At 43.0% G+C, this 25,620-nt stretch overlaps 1 protein-coding gene across 1 annotated transcript in view; it reads left to right on the top strand.

Annotated features, from left to right (window-relative positions):
* Positions 1-25,620, top strand: part of CCDC171 (coiled-coil domain containing 171) — a 665,674-nt gene that overhangs the window by 15,373 nt on the left and 624,681 nt on the right. The window contains 2 exon segments of the mRNA XM_030194229.1: positions 7,070-7,208; positions 17,195-17,345. Coding sequence (XP_030050089.1) covers positions 7,165-7,208; positions 17,195-17,345 — 195 coding nt within the window. The 5' untranslated portion in view covers positions 7,070-7,164.

Here is a 25,620-nt window from a genome sequence, read left to right as displayed (position 1 = left end):
CTGTATGCGGAAACGGATAGGAAGCCAGTGAAGTGACTCGAGGAGAGGGCTAATATGAGCATAATGACCCTGGTGGAATATTAGTTGTGCAGCAGAATTTTGAACAGATTGAAGAGGAGAGAGATGGCTATGTGGGAGACCTGTGAGAAGCAAGTTGCAATAGTCTAAGCGAGAGGTGATAAGAGCGTGGATGAGGGTTCTGGTAGTGTGCTCAGAAAGGAAAGGGCGAATTTTGCTGATATTATAGAGAAAGAAATGACAGGTTTTAGCAGTCTGTTGAATATTTGCAGAGAAGGAGAGGGAGGAGTCGAAGATGACCCCAAGGTTACAAGCTGATGAGACAGGAAGGATGAGAGTGTTATCCACAGAAATAGAGAATGGGGGAGGAGGAGAGGTTGGTTTAGGGGGAAAGATAAGAAGCTCAGTCTTGGTCATATTTAGTTTCAGATGGCGCTGAGACATCCAGGCAGCAATGTCAGACAGGTAGGCTGATACTTTGGCCTGGGCTTTGGCTGAGATTTCTAGTGTGGAGAGGTAGATCTGGGAGTCATCAGCGTAAAGATGATACTGAAAACCATGGGATGAGATCAGAGTACCAAGGGAAGAAGTATAGATGGAGAAGAGAAGAGGTCCCAGGACAGATCCCTGAGGTACACCAACTGACAGTGGGATAGAAGTAGAAGAGTATACACTAAAGGTATGCTGGGAGAGATAAGAAGAAAACCAGGAAAGAACAGAGCCCTGAAATCCAAGTGAGGACAGCGTATCAAGGAGTAGGCTGTGATCAACAGTGTCAAAAGCACCAGATAGATCGAGAAGGATGAGGATAGAATAGAGACCTTTGGATCTGGCTAGGAACAGATTGGAGACTTTAGCAAGCGGTGTTTCAGTTGAATGAAGGGGGCGAAAGCCAGATTGAAGTGGATCAAGAATAGCTTGAGATGAAAGAAAGTCAAGGCAACGGCAGTGAACAGCACGTTCAAGTATCTTGGATAGGAAAGGGAGGAGGGAGATGGGGCGATAGTTGGAAGGACAGGTAGGGTGCAATGAAGGTTTTTTTAAGGAGTGGTGTGACTACGGCATGTTTGAAGGCATCAGGAACAGTTGCAGTGGATAGTGAAAGATTGAGGATATGACAGATAAACGGGATGATAGTAGGAGAGATAGTGTTAAGTAGATGGGTGGGAATAGGATCAGAGGAACAGGTAGTTAGTTTTGAGGAGGAAAGAAGATGTGTAGTTTCCTCTTCAGTGATTTCAGAAAAGGAAGAAAAGGAGGCGGGGGTTGGAGGGTTGAGAGAAAGGACTAAGGGAAGGAGAGGTGGAGGTGACCTGGTTGAGAATTAAAGTTTAATCTTGTGAACCTTATCATGAAAGAACTCAGCCAGAGTCTGGGGGGGGGGGGGGGGGGGGGGTTGGAGGTGAAGGCAAAAGAAAGAGCAGGTGCAACTCAAGATTCGGCACATCGAATCATTACCAGATCTACTGCTGGTTTTTCAACGGTAGTTCAAGCAAGGCCAAGGAGAGGGGGGTAGGACAGGTGAAAACACGCATTATAGAGCATTGTACTTGCTTAAGACGGAAGGTTGAAACTGCACCCTTAGTTTCACACTGGGGATACAGCTGGACATTCTATACAAGACTTAAGTTTTTTGTATTCAAGATTATGAAGGATAACTGGCATAGGAAGATCACTGACAATATGTTGTTACATGAGGAGCAGAAGCTAATCTTTTGAATTGCACACTTTAGAACCACAGGGTTTTAACATTGATATTGAATATAAGCACTTATTGTAATTCATAGGAATTTTTTTTATTTCAGTTTTTACAGTTGGCACACATATTAATTTATGGAAATACGTCTCTAATTTTTAGTAATATTACCAGTAAGTGTTTTTTCCTTCTTTCCCCTTCCCTTTTTTTCAGTTCTTCATTTGATCTTTCTCTTTTGATACATGTACACGTTCTTTTTCTAGGCGTCCTCCTTTTTTTCCGTCCCCCCTCTACCTTTCCCTTCCATTTTCCTTTCTCCCTTCCTCCTCTTTTTTTGCCCCTTTTACCCGTTTCATAAATACTTCTGTAGTAGATCCCCCTTTTTTCAGTTTATAATTTACAATTTGACGTTTTTTTTTTTATTTGGAATATCATCTCTACTCCCTTTTGACATTTAAAAGGGAACTCCTTGCTGGACTCCATGCTTATCGCTAACTCCTGAGTAAGTCTCCATACCATTTTTTACTCTCTTTTACATTTAATCATGGACTCCTTTGATAGAGAACACTTTGGATTTACATCGCTGGATTGTTTATATCATATCAGAGGCTTGTCGTCCATCTGGCATGAGATGTAGCCTTTCTGCCTTCCCTTCCACCGTTTTTTACTTTTGACAATATGATCACATAAAGATTTAATTGCTTTCTTTTAAAACAAGACTATTTATTGTATTCAGTCCTTATTGGCACTTCAATCACTGTATTGGCGCCCTCCAAAGGAGTTTCTTTTTCTTTTTTTTTTTTTTTAACTATTCCTTATCGGCACCTCAGTCAAAGTGCCGAGTGCCCCGCCCTTAAGCAGTTTGTTGATATTTCTGCATGGTTTAACCCTAACGAACATTCACAGTGCAGAGTATTCTTTTTTTTTTTATTGTATGTTCACAACAGATTAGACTCACTCTTTCTTCAATCACTTATTTCTTTCAAAACCAATAATATATTTTTTGTCTATACACAATTTTATTTTGTTTTAATATCCATTTCTTTTTATTAAAAACGTGTTTTATAAGTATTGTTATAGTCCCTCATTTATTTTCCCAACCATTTTGATTCGTCAGTCTTCCCATTGTAAGTTTTTCTGACCCAACCTCCTTTTTCCCCTTTTTCCTTCCTCCTTTTTCCCCCTGCCTTTCCCCCTTTCTCCTTTTTTTTCCTTCTCTTTTTTTCACAGTATTCTCAGACTCAAGGTTTCTATTATATAGTTGCTTCACGTATCTGCATATACTCCCTTTATTTTTCGCTCTTCAGTTGTAACACGATTCTACACCACTGCTTTTTATTTTTGTTCTTTACCTTTATTTTTTCACTGTGCGTCTTCTTACACGCTTCTGTACTACGTTTTAAAATTTATAAATGTTTTGTTTGTTTGTGTTTGATGTTTTTCTTACGTGAGTATTTTCCAATGTAGGATTTTTTTAATGAGTATTACTCCTGGCAATCAGATTGTGTCACAAGGAAACACCAGGTTACATCATTTATAAGGTCAGTTATCGCCTCTTTTTGGATCTTCTATCTCATTGCTTAGCCTTTTATGAGCATATTCATATTCACACAATTTTTTTTCTCACTATTTCGGCATTCTCATTATTATATTATGCAGTTATGAAATATTAGGTGATCTCAGTCATAAGATCGGTACGTTGGAATTTTCTGTCAGCTGTGGTCATTTTCATGTTGTATTTGCATATTTATGGTATATTTTATATTATATTCTTATCTGATTAATTTTAACTTTTATCATTTTTTATATATATGTTTATGCTTCTATACAATTTGTAATATGAAAGTTTCATCCTATCACCATACCCCTAGCCCAAGGGCTACATCTTTATTTGTATTTTATTCCGTGATGAGTATTTTTTATTTCACACCATATTATCGTATGTATGTATTCTATTATGGTATTTTATAGGCAATATATGTATTTCATTTATGGCCTTTTTATGTAAAATATGATTTCTATTATGGTATTATTTGACATCTTTCCTTGTGTATATATATATTAATGTCTCATTTATATACATACACACACTTATCCTGATTTATATATTTTTAGTCCTTTTATTATGTTTGTATATTATATATGTCTTAATATTTTATAGATTCCTGACCCAGGTGCTTTAGGCGCCGAAACACGGCAGCTGTGTCGAGTCATTTGAATGTTCTTCAATGAAGGTTTTTGAAATTGACACATCTCCCTTGATTTTGGATAGAGCCAACCTGTCCTACTCTCCTCTCCTTGACCTGACTACTTTCATAGGAATCACTGCACCTTCACAACACGTGGTTTTTTGGTTCAAGCAAGGCCACCATCAATTGAAAGTTTTGAGTCCCCCCCCCCCCCCCCCCCCCAAGTACCCAAGTTCCACACAAGAGCAGTTCTGGTGAATAAGATTCTTTCCCAAATACCACAGTATTATTATGAAAACCAGAGTATCCTTGGGATCTTATGCACAACACAGTTGAGTGATGCCCTGTAGTTAGGACTCAAAAGTTTCAAGTCTTACTATTTCAAACCACAAACAGTTGTAACTTAGGCAGATCAATTCCCCCGCGGTACTCCTGCTAGAGTTTTCTAATCTCGGCCACTACATTCATTTTCCTTGTCTTTGTTCTCAGGAAAATCACCCAGTCACTGGTCCTTGTAAGGCAGGGATTTGGGGCCCCAGAGTGGTCCTTCACACCCCTCTTTCTTTTTCTCTTTCTTATTCTTAAGTTCTGTTAACCAGTCTTTAACAACTCAGTTCCATCCAAAGCTCTTTCAAGCTCATCCAAAGAAACAAAATAAAAATAAACAAAAAAAACCTAGACACACTTGCCTCCCCCCGCAGCTGTATTGGCAAAAATAAACCCACATTGTCCAAATGTAGTCAAATGAAAACAATCAAAACTGTATCTCCATGTTGAACTCCTCCTCTGCTTCTTTAGGGCTGTTCCCCTCAACTCCTTGCTTGCAGGCCTCGTCTAAGTCATTATCCTCAGGTGCACCTCAGCATTTGGGTTTTGAGTCTCTATTTCCATGGGCTGTCTCTTCCTCTGGCGCAGCTCTTCTCCACCCTTCCTCTGCCTTCTGTGTTACTGCCTTTGAGGCCACACCTTCCTTTGACAGCTAGAGGTTTAGGAAATCTGGAAACTCCACCCTTTAGGTGTCTTCCCCATTTCCTAGCGGTCTTATCCTTGACTTCCCCTCAATATGCATTGCTTTTAGGAGTAAGGGTCTTGTATTTGATATACTGCCTTTCTGTGGTACAATCAAAGCAGTTTACCTATACAATACACTGTCCATAAGTAACATTTTTTGATGACAATAAAGCATTTTTTTGTAAGCTTTGCTTAATTTGGATGATCTCCATCTAACTGTTTATATATCATTGGAGAAACTATTAATGGGAAAAAATGTTATGGAAAAAAATTCATTAAACCAATCACAACAGATGCTAGTGACAAAGTACTGACCTTTCTTCTATGGTCTGTGTTTTCTGGCCGGCAGGAGGAGTCAGCAAATGGTTTCCTTAGCTGCTGCTGCTTCTGCTTCCACTGCTGACTTTCCTCTGATATTAGAATTACGTGAGACTAGTGGGTCTCAGACTAAAGAATACTGTTTAGTGCTGACTTAGATAAGGCAGCAGCAGAAGAAGAAGAAGCAGCAGCAGTAGCAGTAGCAAAGGAGTGTTGTTTCCATGATTCTTGTTCCTAGATAGAGGACCTTGTGGTAGTGGTGTTTGGGGGGTGGGGATGGAGTGGAGGATACAGGAAGGAATAGTGATAGGTGGGGTGAGAAGGATGATGGTAATGCTTAGGGATGGTGGGAGGAAGGGATGGGAAGTTGATACCAGAGTTAATGGTGGGAGGAAGGGATGGGAAGGTGATGCCAGAGGTTGGGAGGAGATAGAAAAGGGTGGTGGGAGGAACGGAGGAGAAGTGGTGATGCCAGGGGAAGGAAGGTGATTGTTCTTTACTTGTGGTATATCCAAAAAGGTAATATCTTATTGTGGGTTGGTAATCAGAAGAGAAAACAATAGGGCTAAATGGTCTATTTACCTTTTCGCAGTGGAGAAAGGTAAATAGTACAGTGTCCCAGGGATTTGTACTGGAACCAAGTCCTTTTAACATATGTATAAATAATTTGGATAAAAGTGAGGTGATCAGACTTCATCCGCAAAGCCAAAATGGGGTTCACAATATCCACAAAAATTCAACAGCACAAAAGAAAGCTGAAGGAGCAAATTGTGAGGAATTGCAGGGACACCTTGTGAGAATGGTCATAATTTATCTGACGTGGACAAGAGCAAAGCAATACATGAAGGGAAGAGTAATCCAAACTATAGCTTCTTCATGCTAAGTTCCACTTTAGACATCACCACTAGGAAAAAAGATCTAGGCGTCACTGTAGAAAATACGTTAAAATTACTGCTCAATGTGTTGAAATGGCTAGAAAAGCAAACAACATTAGGAAAGAAAGGGAGACTATAACAGAGGATATTATGCCTCTGTATCTCTCCATGGTGTGACGCATGTTGGGTATTTTATATGCAATTTGGATTACCACATCTCAGACAAACAAAAAACCAAAAACATGTAGTGGAACTAGAAAAGGTACAGAAAAGGGCAACCAAAATGATATAAACCTTTTTTCTAGGTGAGTCATTCATTCTATCCCTTAAGAGGTTGGGGCTCTTCAGCTTGGAGGCGAAAGGGTAGAGGGAAAAGACGATAAATTGAATTAAGTATGAGAGGAGGGCTATAAAATCCTGATTGGAACAGCATAGTTAGGATATTTATTTATTTATTTATTACATTTGTACCCCGCGTTTTCCCACATATAGCAGGCTCAATGCGGTTTACAAAGTAAAAAAAAAGGTAAATAGAATTACCTATTAAAGGAGATTATACAAACTTACTGCTAGAAGATGTCAAAGCAGTTAGTGTTGCTGGTTTAAAAATAGTTTGGGCAAATTCCTGGAGGAAAAGTTCATAAATTAAGGTACACTTAAGGAAAGCCATTCCTTATCCCTAGGAGTAAGCAGCATAAAATCTTTATTTTGTGATCGTGCCAGGTACTTGTGATCTGGATTGGCCTCTGTTGGAAAGAGAATACTACTTGACTGACCTTTGGTCTGATCCAGTATGACAGTTCTTATGTAACCCAGTGTTAGGTATGCTAGTAACATAAAGGTTGAGAACCACTACTCTCCCAAAACGTTTTGTTATAATTTTTAAACAGCTCAAGAATTACATGAAGTATAGGTGATATTGCTTTTCAAAAAAATATTTTTTTCACTGTTTTTTCTTTCAGGACATAATATATCTACGCTTTGGTTTCTGCATTAGAAATTGGAATTAAACACTGAGAAATATCCATCTAAAATTAAGCAACGTGAACCCTTCAATATGACATCTATGTTTTCAAATAGTTCTTGTCAAGAAATCAAAAGGTATGTTTGAAATATCAGGAATGAGATAGTGTATTTATGCAACATGGATAGGATATGCACAATAACTCTGAAAACTTAATGGAACTGGGCCAAATTTAGCATGTGGTAAAAACCTGAATTAAAAAAAAAAAGTCAAATCTGTCCAGAGTTTTCAGAGAAATACAGTCCTCCAGACAGCAGCTCAATGCATTTCTGTGAAACAGGGAGTTAGGTGTTTGCAGCATAGTAGTGTTGAAGCAAAGTTGTTAGGGAATCTCTCCTTTAAAACTGCCTTACCCTCTCTTTTCAAATCAGACATACACTTATACACCTATGCATAGACGGAGAGGAAATTTATTCCATCAGACATATCTGCCTGTCTTCCCCATTATGCACCTCTATCCCTGCTGAGTTGGATTTGTGTTTAATTATTTTTAATTCTACTGTGAAACTAAAGAACTGAACCATATAGCTTTTTTATTGGTTGCGTGTGAATGGTGATATCTAGTGACTGAATCATTCTGCTTGATAATGGTTGCTGTGTGTATTGCCATCTCGTAGAGAAACATGGCAATGCTTCTTATCCTTGGTACTGGGGCACCCTATGGTTTCAATATATAATATATTTTTAAAAAATCTTCCAGTGACATTTTAAGATACTATATTGTTTTCTAAACTAATGGAATGGTTGGGTACTTTTCCATTCAGACCACCTTTCTCTCAAACACTCACTTGCAGAAGGTTGGAAATAATTCTGTAAACCATGCCCTGCATGCTTTCCTTACTTGTTTAATATTTCTATAATTGTTCTGTTATATTAGAAGTGTAGAGTATAGTCTGTAGATAAGTGAAAGACTCCTACTCTGTAGTTTGATTTGTATTTTTAGACATCGATTGTGAAAATGTACAAAAGTGTACAGTCCCTTGCAAAACATTTTCATATGTGTATGTGATCAGAGTAATGGCTACTTTGCAGCTTGTGCTGGGCCTATCTCCATACAAGATGTTTGCAAGGAATTCAGTGCTTTGGGTTTACAACCATCTAAAGTCCCCCCCTCCAAAAAAAACCCCAAAAACCAACAGCAGTAACTGACATGGAGGTTCATTATAAATTAAGCAAACGGCTCCAAGCACATGGTGTTTAGTGTATTCCAAAATCTATCACATGTCTTCAGGAACAACCACTCCTCAGGTGATTGCAGATCACGAATGTCAAGATGGTCTATGTGTGACAGCAGGATCATATGTGCCCTCCACAGTTGCAAGTAGGCTGGTAGGCTGAAGCCAAGCTTGCAAGAGAGTCTTTAAAGCTATCAAAGTGGCCTGTTTTAGAAAACGCTTCAGGCCTCCAGGAGTAGAATGTTCCAAAATATAATGTCCAAATACCATAATCGGAGTTGGTGCAATCTGGCTCTGTCAGTAGCCAGAGATAGAAGCCAGGCCCAAAAACCCTGAATCATGGGCAAAGCCAGAACATGTGACCAAGGACAGAAGCTGATGCAAAGCACTTTGGACAGGAGTCTGTTAAAGCAAGACCAGTCCTGTGGGCACGATGTGGAGCTACATCCAATCCAAGAGCAAATCTGTATAACAACTTTAGTTTTGGGCGAATAGGCAGTATATAATGACGCAACTGGTCCACAGTAAAAGAGATTTGTAAATCTCAATTCCAGCCAGAAGCCTGTCTGGAATAGTTATCATCCTCTGTTGTGTCCTGCAGAAATTGGTGATGAAAAGCTAATGGAATTTTCTGTTGAGATTCCAAGGTCAGAGCATCCGACAGTGTCTCATGTACATTCTCAGAAAGGAGGATGTGGGATAAAGGTGAGCTGGTCGATATTGTATATCTGGATTTTCAAAAGGCATTTGACAAAGTACCTCATGAAATACTCCAGAGGAAATTGGAAAGTCATGGGATAGGAGGTAGTGTTTTAAGTTTTCAACATATTTTATTGATGACACTTTAAAAGGTACAAAACAAACTCACCACAATGACATCAATACAGTATTATTGCACATAGTATAACAGTCATCAAAATTTTAAACATTTTTGCCCCTCCTCCCGTTTTGTACCCCTACTTTATCTAATCTATCGTATATTACAACAGATTTATTGGTGCTGCAAAGAATTAATGTTCAATACTCCCAGTAGACACCCCTTAAACAATACCAACAAAGTGCAAATTAGAGAGCGATCGTATTTTCAAACAATTAACCTTGCCACCCCACCCCCTGCAGGGCTTATGTTTGTGTCAGCATTATTTTATTTCAAACCAATACAGCAATAAAGCTTTTACAAATGCATCAACAAAACCAATGAGTGTTATAGTTATTCCCCCCTCCACCGCCGTCCCCTCCCCCGACTCTATTAATTACAATTTTGTGTGTGTGTGTTCAGAGCTATCCTCAAAAGTATCCTAGTGTGCCACGTTATGCCAGTTTAGGAGGTTACTACGTCCTCTAGGGCTTAGCGTCACCAAATAGGGGTCCCATGTCTGCATAAAATGCACACACCGCTTTGGGGAGCCTTTTGCATCCCGTGCTTCCCATGTAGCTAGTATATGTACCTGGGTCCTCTAATGCCAATACGCCGGAAAACTGTCCCATACCGGAAAACAGTTTTCCGTGCCACCAGGCTCAACTTACGACATAGCCTGTGTGCCCCTACCGAGAAGGTGCTGAAGGCCCTGGTCGTGTCCAATATAAAGTGATCCCACGTTCCTATCACTGATCTTCCCAATATCCGGGACATGAATCGCCTAACCCGTGCCCAAAAGGCCCTGGACATGCCCAAAAAGCGTGGAACAACGTATGCGAGGTTTGACTACATTTAACACAGCTCGCTCTTTGCGGGGAACCCATATGTGACAACTGTTGCCCTGACACATAGGCTCGCATAATTACCCGATAGCCACATTCTCGCAATCTTTCATCTATTGTGAGGGCCGCAATTCCCTTCAGCATAACTCCCGCCTCCCACCCTACCAGAGGACTCCCTGCTTCGTGTTGTGGAACTTCTGAAATCTGTGATTGGGTTTTTGAGGGTAATTTCAATGGTGGACTGGCTTTGGCAAACTTGATTCAGGCACGCTTTGGCCTTCTGTCTGGTGCCCTCAGTCGTCGCTCCCTGTTGAGACAGATGCGCTGGACTTGGGCTTCATTCCAGAGGAGTTTTAAACTTCATACTTTTTGTTCAAGATACATATTAATTGTTGGCAATGTTGCCTTTCCTTCGGGGATGGCGTCCGGGGGCTTCCACCAATGGTCCAGGAAGGATATAATTACTCTTATTCATGTTTTGGACTCTGATGATCCTGACTTATTGACTTTTGAGCAACTTAAAACTATTTATAATTTTCCCTCCACTGACTGGTGTGCTTATTTGTAGCTTTCACCATATTCATCCTTTATTGAATGCCTACCTGGGCAATGACTGAAAGCTGCCAAGCAGCCACTAAGAAAGACATACATACAAACAATAAAGCTAGACTGAAAGCAGAACCTAGCAGACAAACAGAGAACACAAAGGCTAAAGTACACACAGGCACCCAGATCTAAACATACTTACATATCGGTTAATTCTGATGTTTACACTTAAATGAAGGCTTACATATGCCTTATGAAGATTTATTGAATATCATTAATTCTATTTTTTCATTCTCAATTTTGTTCATTTCAGTAACCCCATTGGCTGTTTTATATTTGTAGTTATAATATTGTCTTTTAAACTAGGTCTAGAATATGAATTTTCCGTAAAAGATTAATTCATTATGGTTAGATTATGCCATTAAATCATAAATTAATTCTCCATATTTTATTTTTTTATGTAATCTAAAATTATTTTTTCCTGTCAACTTAGATTATATTTTATGAAGATTTTGGCCACAAATATTCAGTGATTATTTTTTGGTTAGCTTTGAAACACAAATACTCCGTTTTTCATGAAATCTAAATTTACTTTTCTTGGTTACTTCAGCTCAGAATTTATGGAAAACATGACCACAAATATTAAGCTTCTATAACTTTGTTGTCTGTACTTAAATTTAATTTTTTTAAATATACATCTTTTTATCCTACCAACTCCTGTTTTTAACGTCCAGTGCGTTTGTATATTTACCTTCTCTCTAGCACTTTATTTTTCTGTCAACAGATTAGAGGCCATGCTGTTTTATTTTATCTGTCGGAACTTCTTAGCTTTAGACAGATAGTTTACCTCTTCCTAAGTATTTTATGGTCTGCAATCAGAGTCTGGCATTTTTCTGTCTGCTTAATGCTCTCAATCCATTAGTTTTAAGGGGCTAATTGTTAGGCAAATGGCTGATTTGGCAATGATGTCTAATTTAATTATTGATTCCATCCTTGACAATTAATAAACATTCGGAAATGACGTCATGGATGTCGGTTTACTTTTGGCGGGAGACTTTAAAACCCACTGGAAATAGTAGCTCTGTTTGACTTTACAGAGACGAGACGCTGGTCCGATGTTTTTTGCTTGACTTTGTTTCAAGGATTATTTAACGCTACAGTTTAAAAAGAGGTAAGGATAGTGTGTGTGTGTGTGTATATATATATATATATATATATATATATGGCAATTTTCGGCTGTTTGATTTTCCATCATGAGTAGGTATAGCTTTCTATTTAACTGGGGTGGAAAATTCGTATTTTTATTATTTTTTTAAACGACACTTCTCCTTCATATATAATGGTATCAATAATACTTTTTGGAATATATAGATATGCAGCCGCACATAACAATAGTTTTCTAAAGATATTTTCAGACACTAGCTCCGTTTTGTGATAGAGCCACGTTTTGCTGTCTCAAGCTCGTTCCGCGTGACAGTGCCCTGAGCATTATCCAGCGCTTACACATCAGCGAAGGGAAGATAAGCGGTTCATAAACGGCAATTCTTTGATTAAGTTTCATTAACACAAGATAGGTGCAGCTTGCTAGCTATAGTAGGTAAATTTTAATTTCCATAAATTCATTATTTATTTTCAGAGGTGTATACCCATCTTAGTTATAATGTATTCAATATAATCCTCAAAGTAGGTTGGCTATAACGATTCTTACTACCAGACTGAGAAATCTTTTATACATACTTGACAACACGCTTTTTATCATTTCAAGCTTAGAATGGAAGTCCTTATAAGTTATCATAAGACTGACTTTTTGCTATTTCACCTCATTGAGATATTTGTATTTCCATAATAATTCATTAGGTTTTTACATTTTTAATTATGATATAATCTTTTTTAGACACACATATTTCCTTTACAATTGGATAGAATTTAAAAATCAACACACGGTGAGAAGGTAAATATTTGCTATATATTGTTATTTTTTCTATATACTACTTTCATACAGTTTTCATATATTGCTAACATCACATAAGGTGTTAGTTTTTCAGTTTTTCATATTTCTGTTCTTTTCAATATGCAATATTAAATACTGCTCATAGGAAATAGTTATAAATTAATTTTTATATCAAGTATTGTTATTGGACATCGATTCGATTCTTATCAGTTCTTAAATTATTTATTTTACATTGTTTACTGCCCATTGTGCTTGATAATTATTAGAGATATATAATCTTGTGTACGATTAATAGAATATTATTTAAAGTATTTTTTTGTTTTTGTTATCCATATATTCCCCATATATTCTTCCTATTTTACTTCTATATTATGTATTTCTCCAGAAGTATGACTATTTCTGATATATAATAGGACAGTTCAGTCAATATTCGACCATATTTGGTTTTATGTTCATCTGACAACTTCTCTTGCAATAGGTGACTGTTTTAAATATTTGGAATGTCTCTTTATATTTATATGCTTTTATTCATTTTATGTTATTTATATGTTTTGATTTGAATAGACTCCTGACACAGGCCTGTATGGCCGAAACACAGCTGTGTCGAGTCCCTTTCTCCCTGCTATCCTTTGGCTAATAAAGTGTTTTAATTTTTTATAAACAAGTGTCGTCTTTTTCATACTTCATTACTTTTTTATGTATTTGTATTTTTAAATAGAAATGTGATATTTTCTTGTTTTTAATTTTTTGATTATTTTTGCTTTTGTTAGTCATCTTCGCTGTTTTGCTTTTTTGTTTTTTTGCGAAGACTGGTTTCTTCTGTTTTTTTGTACCAAGTTTATATAGTGTAAATGTTACCACCTTGTTTGCCTTTATAAAACCACTACTAAAGCAATGGTCGGCTCTTCCGCGCTCCCTATCGGGGAGGATTGGTTTGTTTGGTTATGGTAGTTTTTTTTTACCAGATGGTTATACTTTCTGTAGATGTTACCTTTTATACCTGACCAAACAAGATCTGTGTGTTCTTTATAGTCTAGTTTCCTGCTTCTGTTGGTGGAGGGGGGGAAGAGGCCGAAATAGAAATTCAAACCCTATTGGGTAATTGGCGGTGAGGAGGTTTACGATTGCCAAGTGTTAAGCATAATATGGCTGGTCTGTTGCACCATTTATTTATTTAAAAATTTTATAACCTGAGTGGGGAACAATTCACAATCATAGTAATACATATTTCTTTTTTTTTATTAGAAATTTTATTGAATGAAAATCAGACATACAAATGTAATTGCAAATATTCAGCCGGCTAATTTCCAACTTACACTTTTAACACCTTTAAATTGACTTTGCCCAACTGTTTATAGTTCCCCTGCCCGCCTCCCCCCCTTCCCTCCCTCCCTCCTAGATGATTGACAAGGTAGGGTCTGGTTGTGCCAACCACTCCGTGTACGGGTCCCAAACTCGATAGTAGGGTATGAGTCGACCCAATCACATAGCAGTCAGCTTAGACATCAACTGAATATAGTCCAATTTCCGCAGGATCGCCTTTAGGCCCGGTAAAGTCTGTTGCTTCCATGCTGCCGCCAGCACTAGTTTGCTGGCCACCAGTATCTGGGTGGCCAATTGGTGCGCGTACTTTTTGCTGCCTTGCAGTCTTATATGTAGTAAGCAATGGTCCATTTTCATGGGAAAAACAATTTTTGTTATGCTAGCAATCAATTTCAACACTCTCATCCAATATTGTTGAGCCTTGCGGGCAAGCCCACTAAACATGGACCATGTCCCCCACCATACCACACTGGCGCCAGCAGAATAGTAATACATATTTCAAAGACATTATATCTGCTCAAATATCAAAATCCAGCAGTGATCTGGTAGTCCAAGACTTGCCCTAAGAAAAATGCTGGAACAAAACAGTTTCAAAGCCTTTTTAAATTTGTCCATATTCCGTAGGGCTCAAAGCTGAGTAGGTAGGGAATTCCACAGTCTTAGATTTCCAATATAAAAAATCGAGTTCCTGTACTTATCAAGAAAAACAGTCTTGAATGAAACGGTGAAAGCTTGAACTGAATTCTAACCTCTTTGAAAAGGCTCTCTAAGTATGATCTCCCTTTCCCCTTCTATTCATAGCAGTGCAGTTTGGGTTATTTTTTCTGGGTTGATTTTAGGAAATTCTTACACGGCTAAGCTTGACTTTGGGGGTGGGGAGGAAATAACTGTATATGTACAATGGAGATTCTAATGGAGATTATTTAAAAAGAATAAGTTTCTTTATATTGTCTGCAGAAATAAAATAAATGACATAAGTATTGCCATACTGGGACAGAGCGAAGGTCCATCAAGCCCAACATCCTATGTCCAACAGTGGCCAATCCAGGTCACAAGTACCTGGCAAGATCCCAAAAACATACAATACATTTTATGCTGCGTATCCTAGAAATAGCAGTGGATTTTCCCCAAGTCCATTTTAATAATGGTCTATGGACTTTTCCTTTAGGAAGCCATCAAAACCTTTTTTTAAAGCTAACCTCTTTTACTACATTCTCTGGCAACGAAGTCCAAAGCTTAATTACATGTTGAGTGAAGAAAGATTTTCTCCGATTTGTTTTAAATTTACTACTTTGTAGCTTCATTTCGTGCCCCCTAGTCCTAGTATTTTTGAAAACAGTAAACAAGTGATTCACGTCTATCTGTTCACTCCATTCATTATTTTATAGACCTAAGAGGTGTTATTCTTAAAAATGGAGAAGGGTTGCCATATGGTGTGAGGGCAAGGCCCTAGATCCTATTTCCTACCTTACACAGACCCTGCTTGAATACCTTCTACACTTTTTCGAGTCTGGTCTCAAGATCAACTCTGTAAGGGTTCTTCTTAGTGCAATGGGTAATTACCATCACTGTGTGGAAGGTAAACCCATCTCTAGACAGACTCTAGTTGTTTGCTTCATGAGAGATTTGCTGTTGACAAAGTCCCCTATCTAACCTCTGCCTGTGTGATGGGACCTCAACGTCCTCACCCAGTTGATTAAAGCTCCATTTGAGCTGCTTGTTTCCTGTCCTCTGAAGTACTTGACCTGGAAGATCTTGTTTTTGGTTCAGCTCGAGCTTCAGGCCCTAGCAGCAGATCCACCTTACTGTAAATTTCATCATAACAGAGTAGTTCTCTGCATGCACCCTAAGTTCTTGCCTAAGGTTGTGTCGGAGTTCCGTCTGAACCAGTTCTACCAACATTCTTTCTCGAACCTCATGACTATCCTGGTGAAAGTGCCCTGTGCAACTTGGACTGCAAGCAAGCATTGGCCTTTTACGTGGAGCGGACTAGGCCCTACAGACAGTCCACCCAGCTGTTTATTTATTTTGATCCTAACAAGATGGGGGTCGCCATTGGGAAATACAGTCTCCATTGGCCTGGTAGATTGCATTTCTGTAACGGTTGTGGCCATGTCCCTGTGTCCAGATTTACCTCTCCTCCAGTGGCCAGGCTGTGCGACTGCTGCGGACTGCTTTTTCCTTGTTTCTCAAATTGAGCCAGAGATTTTCAGTCCTACTCTGATGTTCCAGTATTCAAGCCTCACTCTGGTGTTCATTGTGTTTCAAGCCGCTTTCCTGAAATAACATCATCAGTGAAGGCCCTCATAAGAAACGTGAGGACTCTCAAACAGTGCCTTTGCAATTTAATAAGTCTCCAGGTTTTCCTGTGTGCTTGTATAGCACTTCTATCTTGTTTCTTGTTTGTTTGCTAGTGTGCCTGTGTGGCACTTCTGTCTTGTTTGTTTACTAGTGTGTAGCACTTCTGCCTTGGTTTTTGTTTATGTGCTTGTGTGAGCTTGAGCTTGCCGTCAGCCCTTGTGTTTGTGTGGGTTCCAGTGCAGTCTCCCTGCTTGTGTATGTATTCAGCCTTCTTGTGTATATTCGTTTCTTGTTATGCTTCTGCCTGTGGGTACTGCCTTCTCTTTTGCCTTCTGCCGTTGTGCTTGGGTTCCAGTTTGGCCTTGTGGCCCGTATGTGAGGGTTCTGGTGTGCACGGGTTCCAGTTCGGGCTTGTGGCCTGTTTGAATGTCTTCTAGCTTTACTTGGCTCTGCTCCTGTGTATTTTGTTGCTGCCTAGCCAAGTGCTGTTTCGGTTGCTTTGTATTTACCTGTGTGCTTATTGCACTTCTTGTCTGTTCTTGCCTGTGTGCATTTGCACTTCTAGTCTGTTCCAGTCCATGATTAGGTGGTAGCTAGGGATTCCAAAATGTGAGAATTATCTGGCCTGCTTGTCCTCAGAGAAAGCAAAGATACTTACCTGTAGCAGATATTCTACAAGGACAGCAGGCCATTAATTCTCACATACCCTCCCATGGTAGTTTTTGTTTTGCTATTATACTGTACTTGCAGGACCTGTACTTTCAAGGCAGGCAGAAAGGCACTCGCACATACGCAGTGGAACGTTATAGTGTGTGGCTTAGTTATATGCTGTAAAAGTGTTCTGCAACGGGTGATGTGGACAATGTCACCCACATGTGAGAATTAAAAATTTGCTTTTTACTATCCTCAATTCCCACCTAATTAGCTGAAAAATAAACACCTAAATTTACAATTTATAAACACCTAGGAACACAAGCTCTAATTACAATGTATACTGTAACAGGAATATCAGTAGGGAACTACAGTCTTTTGTCAGTCGCTTTTTAAAATTGTATCTGTTTTCCAGATTACAGAAAATCATTCATGACCTCCAAAGTGAGTTAAAAAATTTGCAGAATGGCTGTCGGATTGGTGAGGACAACACTGCAGATCTACGAAGGAAGGTTAACCAATTTGAAAAGGAAAAAGTGGATATAACAGCTAAGCATAATGAAGAGGTGTGCTTTTTTTTTCTCTCTTCTAATTGGTTTATTTTTTTTCCTAGTTTTCTTTTGACAGATTTGGTCGTATTCACTCTTCCTTTCTAATGCCCATAATTACATCGTGCCCCAGAAATCTCTGCATGTGAGGCCCTTGTTTAAGAACTTAAAACTGGGTGTTACTTTTGGGAGAAATCATGGTCTCCCATTAGAGAGGTGCCAATATATTGCTCTCTGAATTTAGGAAAACTGAGGAAGATTTTCCATGCGTGCACTAGACTTGATATGCAGCTGTGCCTCATCTTGTCCACTTTTTCATGCTTACTCCTGTTTTTGTAGGGCTGCCAATTTTTTGAAAGAGAAAAACCCACCTTTGCCCCATCCTGCAAAATAACTGTGATGGCAGCAGTGCAGGATTAAGGCACAGGCAAAGTAGGTCCATAACTAGGGCCCAAAGATTTAGAGATGTGCTCAGGGCTCAAGAGGTTAGAATTGCCAACGCTGGCTTTTTTTTTTTCCAGCATTTAACATTTTTGCACTAATGTCCAGAACGTAGAAGATGGCTAATGAGTTTTGGACATTTTTTTTTTTTAGTTTAGCCCTTCATGGCTCTCCACTCTGCCCCTGTTATAGTACAGAGACTGTTGTAGGATTCAGCCAGTTGGAAAGGTTGCTCTTGTCCCAGGAAACTTTGCCAGGAGCCTTGGAGAGAGCCAGTGGAACCAGTGAGAGCTCTAGAGTTGTGCAGGAAGGTATGAGGAAAGCATGAAGTGTCTGCTCCTGCAGGCTGAGAAGAGCTGGCAGGAATTCAAGAACTTCTACTTGATGGTGGGCAGAGCTGGGGGTGAGGACACGAACATTGGACAGTAGCACAGCACAGAGAGAGACGAGGTGTGTATCTAACAATTTAGTGTGTGTATGTGCATTCATATGTCTGAAGAGAGAGAGTATATGTATGTGTGTCTGTGTACATATGTTTGAAAAGTGAAAGTGGATATGTTTGCCCACCAGATATACAGAACATGTACAGAGCCTCATGTAAATAGTTTCCCTTTGGAAGTTTGGGCTGGAGTACAGAAGTCCACTGGTACAAATGCACCTGTGCATATATTAAGTGAAGGGAAGTTTTTAGCCTGGGGAATTTACTCGGCTAACTATTGTTAGCTGAGCAAGTTATTTAGAAAACTGTCCTAAAGCTGCCTGCATCTTGTCCATATCATTTCAGAAGTACCAAATAAAGCTCAAATATTATTTTGTTTCTTCCATTTGTAGTCCCTGATTCTACCAATTGAAATCAGTGCTGCAAGTTCCATAATGCACCAGGATAAGGTTGTCAGAAATGTAGGACTGGCCTAAGATCTCCCTTTTGGAATTGGGTAACTTGGTAGCTTTCCAGCTATAACCATTAAACCATTCCGTTGGAAGAATATACTTGCCTAATCCCCATGCTCACTTATAAATTACTTCCTCCACACCTACAGGTAGGCTCTGCACTTTAACCTGCTACCTCTGGAGAGATGAAATGTGGGGCAAGACTATGAATTAAGATGTGGGAGGTTGAGAAGAAGTAAATGAGGGCCTATGGTAGGGGGGGCCTGCAAATGTATGTTTGTCTATCGGGCTCATTTTCGAAAGAGAAGGATATCCATCTTTTGACATAAATTGGAAGATGGACGCCCTTCTCCCAGGGACGTCCAAATCGGTATAATCAAAGCTCGATTTAGACGTCTTCAACTGCACTCCGTCGCAAGGACGGCCAAAGTTCAAGGGGGTGTGTCGGAGGCGTAGGAAAGGCGGGACTTGGGCGTGCCTAACACTTGGACGTCCCTGACGAACACTTGAACGTTTTCACCCAGACCAATTTTTCTTACAACTAAGGCACAAAAAGGTGCCCGAAATGACCAGATGACCACTGGAGGGAATTGGGGATAACCTCCCCTTACTCCCCCAGTGGTCACCAACCCCCTCCCACCTTTAAAAAACATCTTTAAAAATATTTTGTGCCAGCCTCTATGCCAGCCTCAGATGTTATACTCAGGTCCATGACAGCGCATGCAGGTCCCAGGAGCAGTTTTAGTGGGTACTGCAGTGCACTTCAGACAGGCAGACCCAAGCCCATACCCCCCCCCCCCACCTGTTACATTTGTGGAGGAAACAGCGAGCTCTCCAAAACACACCACAAACCCACTGTACCCATATATAGGTGCTCCCCTTCACCCGTAAGGGCTATGGTAGTGGTGTACAGTTGTGGGTAGTGGGTTTTGGGGCAAGGCAAGGGAGCTGTGTTCCTGGGAGCAATTTATGAAATCCACTGTAGTGCCCCCAGGGTGCCTGGTTGGTGTCCTGGCATGTCAGGGGGACCAGTGCACTACAAATGCTGGCTCCTCCCACGACCAAATGGCTTGCATTTGGTTGTTTTTGACATGGACATCTTTGGTTTCGAAAATCGCCGAAAATCAGAAATGTCCATGTCTACGGACGACCAAATATAGGGACGACAAAATTTAAGGATTTGGACGTCCCTGACGGTATTTTCGAAATGAAAAATGGACGTTCATCTTGTTTCGAAAATACAGTCGTCCCCCCCCCCCCCCCCCCCCCCTGGATTTGGACGTTTTGCAAGGACGTCCAAATCGTAATTTGGACGTCCCTTTCGAAAATGCTCCTCTGTCTCAGTGTAGTTTTAATCCAGTCCTATAAGCCAACATTGACTATACAAAGCATCATAAATATTACATTGGACCTTATAACATCAATGCATCTTTTGGGAAAGATGAAAAAGCCTGATTACAATATAGAAAATTCATGTTAGCCTAATACCTAGCCTCAGTCACACACGCTAACCCTCATCAAGTACAGAAAGTGACCACAAATTGAAAATGGAAATATGAAGATGAAAATTAAACTGAAACCTTAAGAAGCCAGATGCTGTATGCAGTGCAACACCAGAGAAATAGAGATGTGTTTTTCCTTTGTACTGCCCAGACTATAAAGACAATAGATGTCAGAGCTGGCATTAGGGAGAGGAGGGGGAGCTTAACCAGGGCAATTGCTCTGGGCCTCAGCATGGAGAGAACCCCAATCTTGCCTAAAACTGAAAACACAGCCTGCTAGTGGGCTTTGGAACCCTCCCCATATTTCTCCCACAGCCATGTCTAACACCCACCCTGTCAAATATACATTACAAAAACTAACATATTTCAGGCAATAAACAGAAAATATTTTTTCCTTGTGTTGTCCAGCATTCTATTTTTCTAATTGTGTTGGTTTCAGGCTTTGTTTTCTGCTTTTCTCTGTTTTCTTAATTCTGTATCCAAGGTTGCCTGTCCATAGACCATTTTTCTCTCCTACATATCTAACATTAATTTCTCCTTTTTAGCGTTCTTGTGTATGTTTTTCCTGCTTCTATATCCAGATTTCACTCCTGCTTCATATCAACTAATCCTCAATCTTCCTCATTTTACTGCATCTGCCTATGGCTTTCCATCTCTTTCCCTCACCCTAGCACATCCATTCCTGATTGTTCCTTCCTTCCCCAGTCTCTTACTAATTTTCTCTTCTCTCTCTGGGTGCAGCACATCCCCTGCAGCTGCTTCTCTTCCCCACCTGTACCAGAGATGGTTTTCAAGGGTGACAATGCAGAGGAACTGAAAGAAATCTTGGTGAACCTGGAAGATGTACTGAGCCAAATCAACACATTAAAGAGTAGTAAATCACCTAGACCAGATCGCATACACCCTAGGGTACTGAACAAACTCAAATATGAAATTGCAGGTCTGCTGTTAGTGATGTGGAACCTGTCGTTAAAATCGTCTGTATTCTCCGAGGACAAGCAGGCTGCTTGTTCTCACGACTGGGGTGACGTCCGCGGCAGCCCCCACCAACCGGAAAAAGCTTCGCGGGCAGTCCGCACGCAGGGCACGCCCACCGCACATGCGCGGCCGTCTTCCCGCCCGTGCGCGACCGTTCCCGCCAGTTCTTTCTTTTCCGCGCCTGGAGAGAGTCGTGCTATTGCCGCTCTCTCTTAGTCAGCCCCGGAAAACCGTTGCGTTCTTCGCGAATTCGTTTATTTTTTGTTTGTTTCTGTTGCCGCGCGCTCCAGTTTTCTTTTTTCTCTTAAAAAAAAAAACAAAAAAAAAAACGCGCTTTATTTTCCCTCGTTTCTAGCGGGGGCGTCGCGTTGCGGCCTTGTGGCCGCGCGGTTGATTATTTTTCGAGGTGTGATTTACTGCCACCATCGACGACTTTAACTTCGCCGACGCGATTTTTCCGTCGATGTTCTCGAAGGTCCCGTGTGGATTTAAGAAGTGTGGTCGGTGCGGCCGGCCTATCTCGCAGACCGACACCCACGCTTGGTGCCTCCAGTGCCTCGGGCCGGAGCACAATATCAAGTCGTGTTCTTTGTGTCTTGGTCTCCGGAAACGGACTCAAGTTGCGAGGCAAGTTCTTCGGGACCGTCTTTTTGGAACTTGCGCCGGCCCCTCGACGTCATCGGTATCGACGGCCGGTTCTTCGGTACCGGTATCGAGGCCCGAGAAATCGGCACCGATGGCATCGACCCCAGGAGCACAGGTCCCGTCGGCCCGCTGGTCCTCCGGTGAGGGTAGGGGTGAGAGGCCGCGTGGGCAATCGGCCCCGGTCACTCCCTCGGCCCACGGCCCTCGGGACCGAACCCTGTCTGACCCGGTTCCTCGGGACCGAGGGGGATCGACCTCCTCCTCCTCTATTCCACCTGGCACCGATGACGGGCACCGCAAGAAATCTAAGAAGCACCGTCATCGGTCGCCTTCGGTGCTCGGTACCGGCGAGGAGTCGACGCCGAAGTGTCCGCGTCGGGAAGAGAGATCCCCTTCGGTTGTGGAGGTACCGACGCGTCAGGGTCCCAGCACTTCGGTGCAGTCTCCTGGACCCGAGCAGCTTCCGGCACCGACACCTCTACCGGCCCCCCCGTCTTTCCCGGCAGCGGGCCTGGACGAGTGCCTCCGAGCCATCCTTCCGGGGATCCTGGAAGGGCTGATGCGCCAAGCTGTGCCGGCGCCGGGGGTGCTTGCGCCCTCGGCGCCGTTGACTGTGGCGCCGGCGAGCTCTAGCCCGGTGCCGAGGCTGTCGACACCGCCGCCGCTTGCGGCGCTGGTCTCGACCGCCACGCAGGTGGAGTCCCCGTCGACGTTGATGGAGGGAGCTTCGTCCCCGCCGGCGCGGGAGTCCACCGCTCGACGACACCGAGGCCTCCGTGCCTCGACGTCGAGCCGGGCCCGGTTAAGGACTCAGCTACATGAGCTTATGTCCGATATGAGGAAGAGGCCTCGTGGGGGGAAGAGGAGGACCCCAGATATTTCTCCTCAGAGGAGTCTGCGGGTCTTCCCTCGGACCCCACGCCTTCACCAGAGAGGAAGCTCTCGCCTCCTGAGAGCCTCTCTTTTGCCTCCTTTGTAAGGGATATGTCTATTTGCATTCCCTTCCCCGTGGTATCTGTGGATGAGCCGAGGGCTGAGATGCTCGAGGTCCTCGACTATCCATCACCACCTAGAGAGTCCTCCACGGTGCCGCTGCACAATGTCCTCAAGGAGACACTGCTTCAGAACTGGATGAGACCGCTATCTAATCCCATCATCCCCAAGAAAGCAGAGTCCCAGTACAGAATCCACTCGGACCCAGAGTTAATGCGGCCCCAATTGCCCCATGACTCGGCGGTCGTGGATTCTGCTCTCAAGAGGGCACGGAGTTCGAGGGATACCGCCTCGGCGCCCCCGGGGTGGGAGTCTCGCACTCTGGACTCGTTTGGGAGGAAGGCCTACCAATCCTCCATGCTCGTGACCCGCATCCAGTCATACCAGCTCTATACGAGCATCCACATGCGGAACAATGTGAAGCAACTGGCGGACCTGGTCGATAAGCTCCCGCCGGAGCAGTCCAGGCCTTATCAGGAGGTGGTCAGGCAGCTGAAGGCGTGCAGAAAGTTCCTGTCCAGGGGTATCTATGACACCTGTGACGTGGCATCTCGTGCTGCGGCCCAAGGTATAGTGATGCGCAGGCTCTCATGGCTGCGTGCCTCTGACCTGGACAACCGCATGCAGCAGAGACTGGCCGACGTCCCTTGCCGGTGGGATAATATTTTTGGTGAGAAGGTCGAGCAGCTGGTGGACCAACTGCATCAGCGGGAAACCGCCCTCGACAAGCTCTCCCACCGGGCGCCTTCAGCATCCACGTTTTTCCCGGGCCCGGCAGGCTGTGCCCTATTCTTTTGCAAAGCGTAGGTACACCCAGCCGGCCCGAAGGCCTCGTCAGGCACAGGGACAGCCCCAGCGCGCTCGTTCTCGTCAACAGCGTGCGCCTAAGCAGCCCCCTGCGCCTCCACAGCAAAAGCCGGGGACGGGCTTTTGACTGGATCCACGGGAACATAGCCGCCCTCAAAGTGTCCGTACCGGACGGTCTGCCGGTCGGAGGGAGGTTAAAATTTTTTCACCAAAGGTGGCCTCTCATAACCTCCGACCAGTGGGTTCTCCAAATAGTGCGGTGCGGATACGCCCTGAATTTGGCCTCCCTGCCACCAAATTGTCCTCCGGGAGCTCAATCCTTCAGCTCCCATCACAAGCAGGTACTTGCAGAGGAACTCTCCGCCCTTCTCAGCGTCAATGCGGTCGAGCCCGTACCACCCGGGCAAGAAGGGCAGGGATTCTATTCCAGGTACTTCCTTGTGGAAAAGAAAACAGGGGGGATGCGTCCCATCCTAGACCTGAGAGGCCTGAACAAATTCCTGGTCAAAGAAAAGTTCAGGATGCTTTCCTTGGGCACCCTTCTGCCAATGATTCAGAAAAACGATTGGCTATGTTCCCTGGATTTAAAGGATGCATACACTCACATCCCGATACTGCCAGCTCACAGACAGTATCTCAGATTCCGCCTGGGCGCACGGCACTTTCAGTATTGTGTGCTGCCCTTTGGGCTCGCCTCTGCCCCACGAGTGTTTACAAAGTGTCTCGTGGTGGTAGCGGCGTACCTACGCAAGCTGGGAGTGCACGTGTTCCCATATCTCGACGATTGGCTGGTCAAGAGCACCTCGGAGGCAGGAGCCCTCCGGTCTATGCAGTGCACTATTCAACTTCTGGAGCTGCTGGGGTTTGTGATAAATTACCCAAAGTCCCATCTCCAGCCAACACAGTCTCTGGAATTCATAGGAGCTCTGCTGAATACCCAGACGGCTCAGGCCTTCCTTCCCGAAGCGAGGGCCAACAACTTCCTATCCCTGGCTTCGCAGACCAGAGCGTCTCAGCAGGTCACAGCTCGGCAGATGTTGAGACTCCTAGGTCATATGGCCTCTACAGTTCATGTGACTCCCATGGCTCGTCTTCACATGAGATCTGCTCAATGGACCCTAGCTTCCCAGTGGTTTCAGGCCACCGGGAATCTAGAAGATGTCATCTGCTTCTCCACCAGTTGCCGCACTTCACTGCTCTGGTGGACCATCCGGACCAATTTGACCCTGGGAAGTCCATTCCAAATTCCGCAGCCCACGAAAGTGCTGACGACGGATGCATCTCGCCTGGGGTGGGGAGCTCATGTCGATGGGCTTCACACCCAGGGTCTGTGGTCCTTCCAGGAAAAGGATCTGCAGATCAACCTCCTGGAGCTCCGAGCGATCTGGAACGCACTGAAGGCTTTCAGAGACCGGCTGTCCTACCAAATTATTCAAATTCGGACAGACAATCAGGTTGCAATGTATTACACCAACAAGCAGGGGGGCACCGGATCTCGCCCCTTGTGTCAGGAAGCCGTCGGCATGTGGCGTTGGGCTTGCCAGTTCGGCATGCTCCTCCAAGCCACATACCTGGCAGGTGTAAACAACAGTCTGGCCGACAGACTGAGCAGAGTCATGCAACCGCACGAGTGGTCGCTTCATTCCAGAGTGGTACGCAAGATCTTCCGAGAGTGGGGCACCCCCTCGGTGGACCTTTTCGCCTCTCAGACCAACCACAAGCTGCCTCTGTTCTGTTCCAGACTACAGGCACACGGCAGACTAGCGTCGGATGCCTTTCTCCTCCATTGGGGGACCGGCCTCCTGTATGCTTATCCTCCCATACCTTTGGTGGGGAAGACCTTACTGAAGCTCAAGCAAGACCACGGCACCATGATTCTGATAGCGCCCTTTTGGCCCCGTCAGATCTGGTTCCCTCTTCTTCTGGAGTTGTCCTCAGAAGGACCGTGGAGATTGGAGTGTTTTCCGACCCTCATCTCGCAGAACGACGGGGCGTTGCTGCACCCCAACCTTCAGTCCCTGGCTCTCACGGCCTGG

The sequence above is a fragment of the Microcaecilia unicolor genome, chromosome 2 (assembly GCF_901765095.1).
Source record: "Microcaecilia unicolor chromosome 2, aMicUni1.1, whole genome shotgun sequence".
Classification (NCBI taxonomy): domain Eukaryota; kingdom Metazoa; phylum Chordata; class Amphibia; order Gymnophiona; family Siphonopidae; genus Microcaecilia; species Microcaecilia unicolor.
Note: the sequence above shows the minus strand (reverse complement) of the source record. Positions and strands in the feature narration are given on the sequence as shown.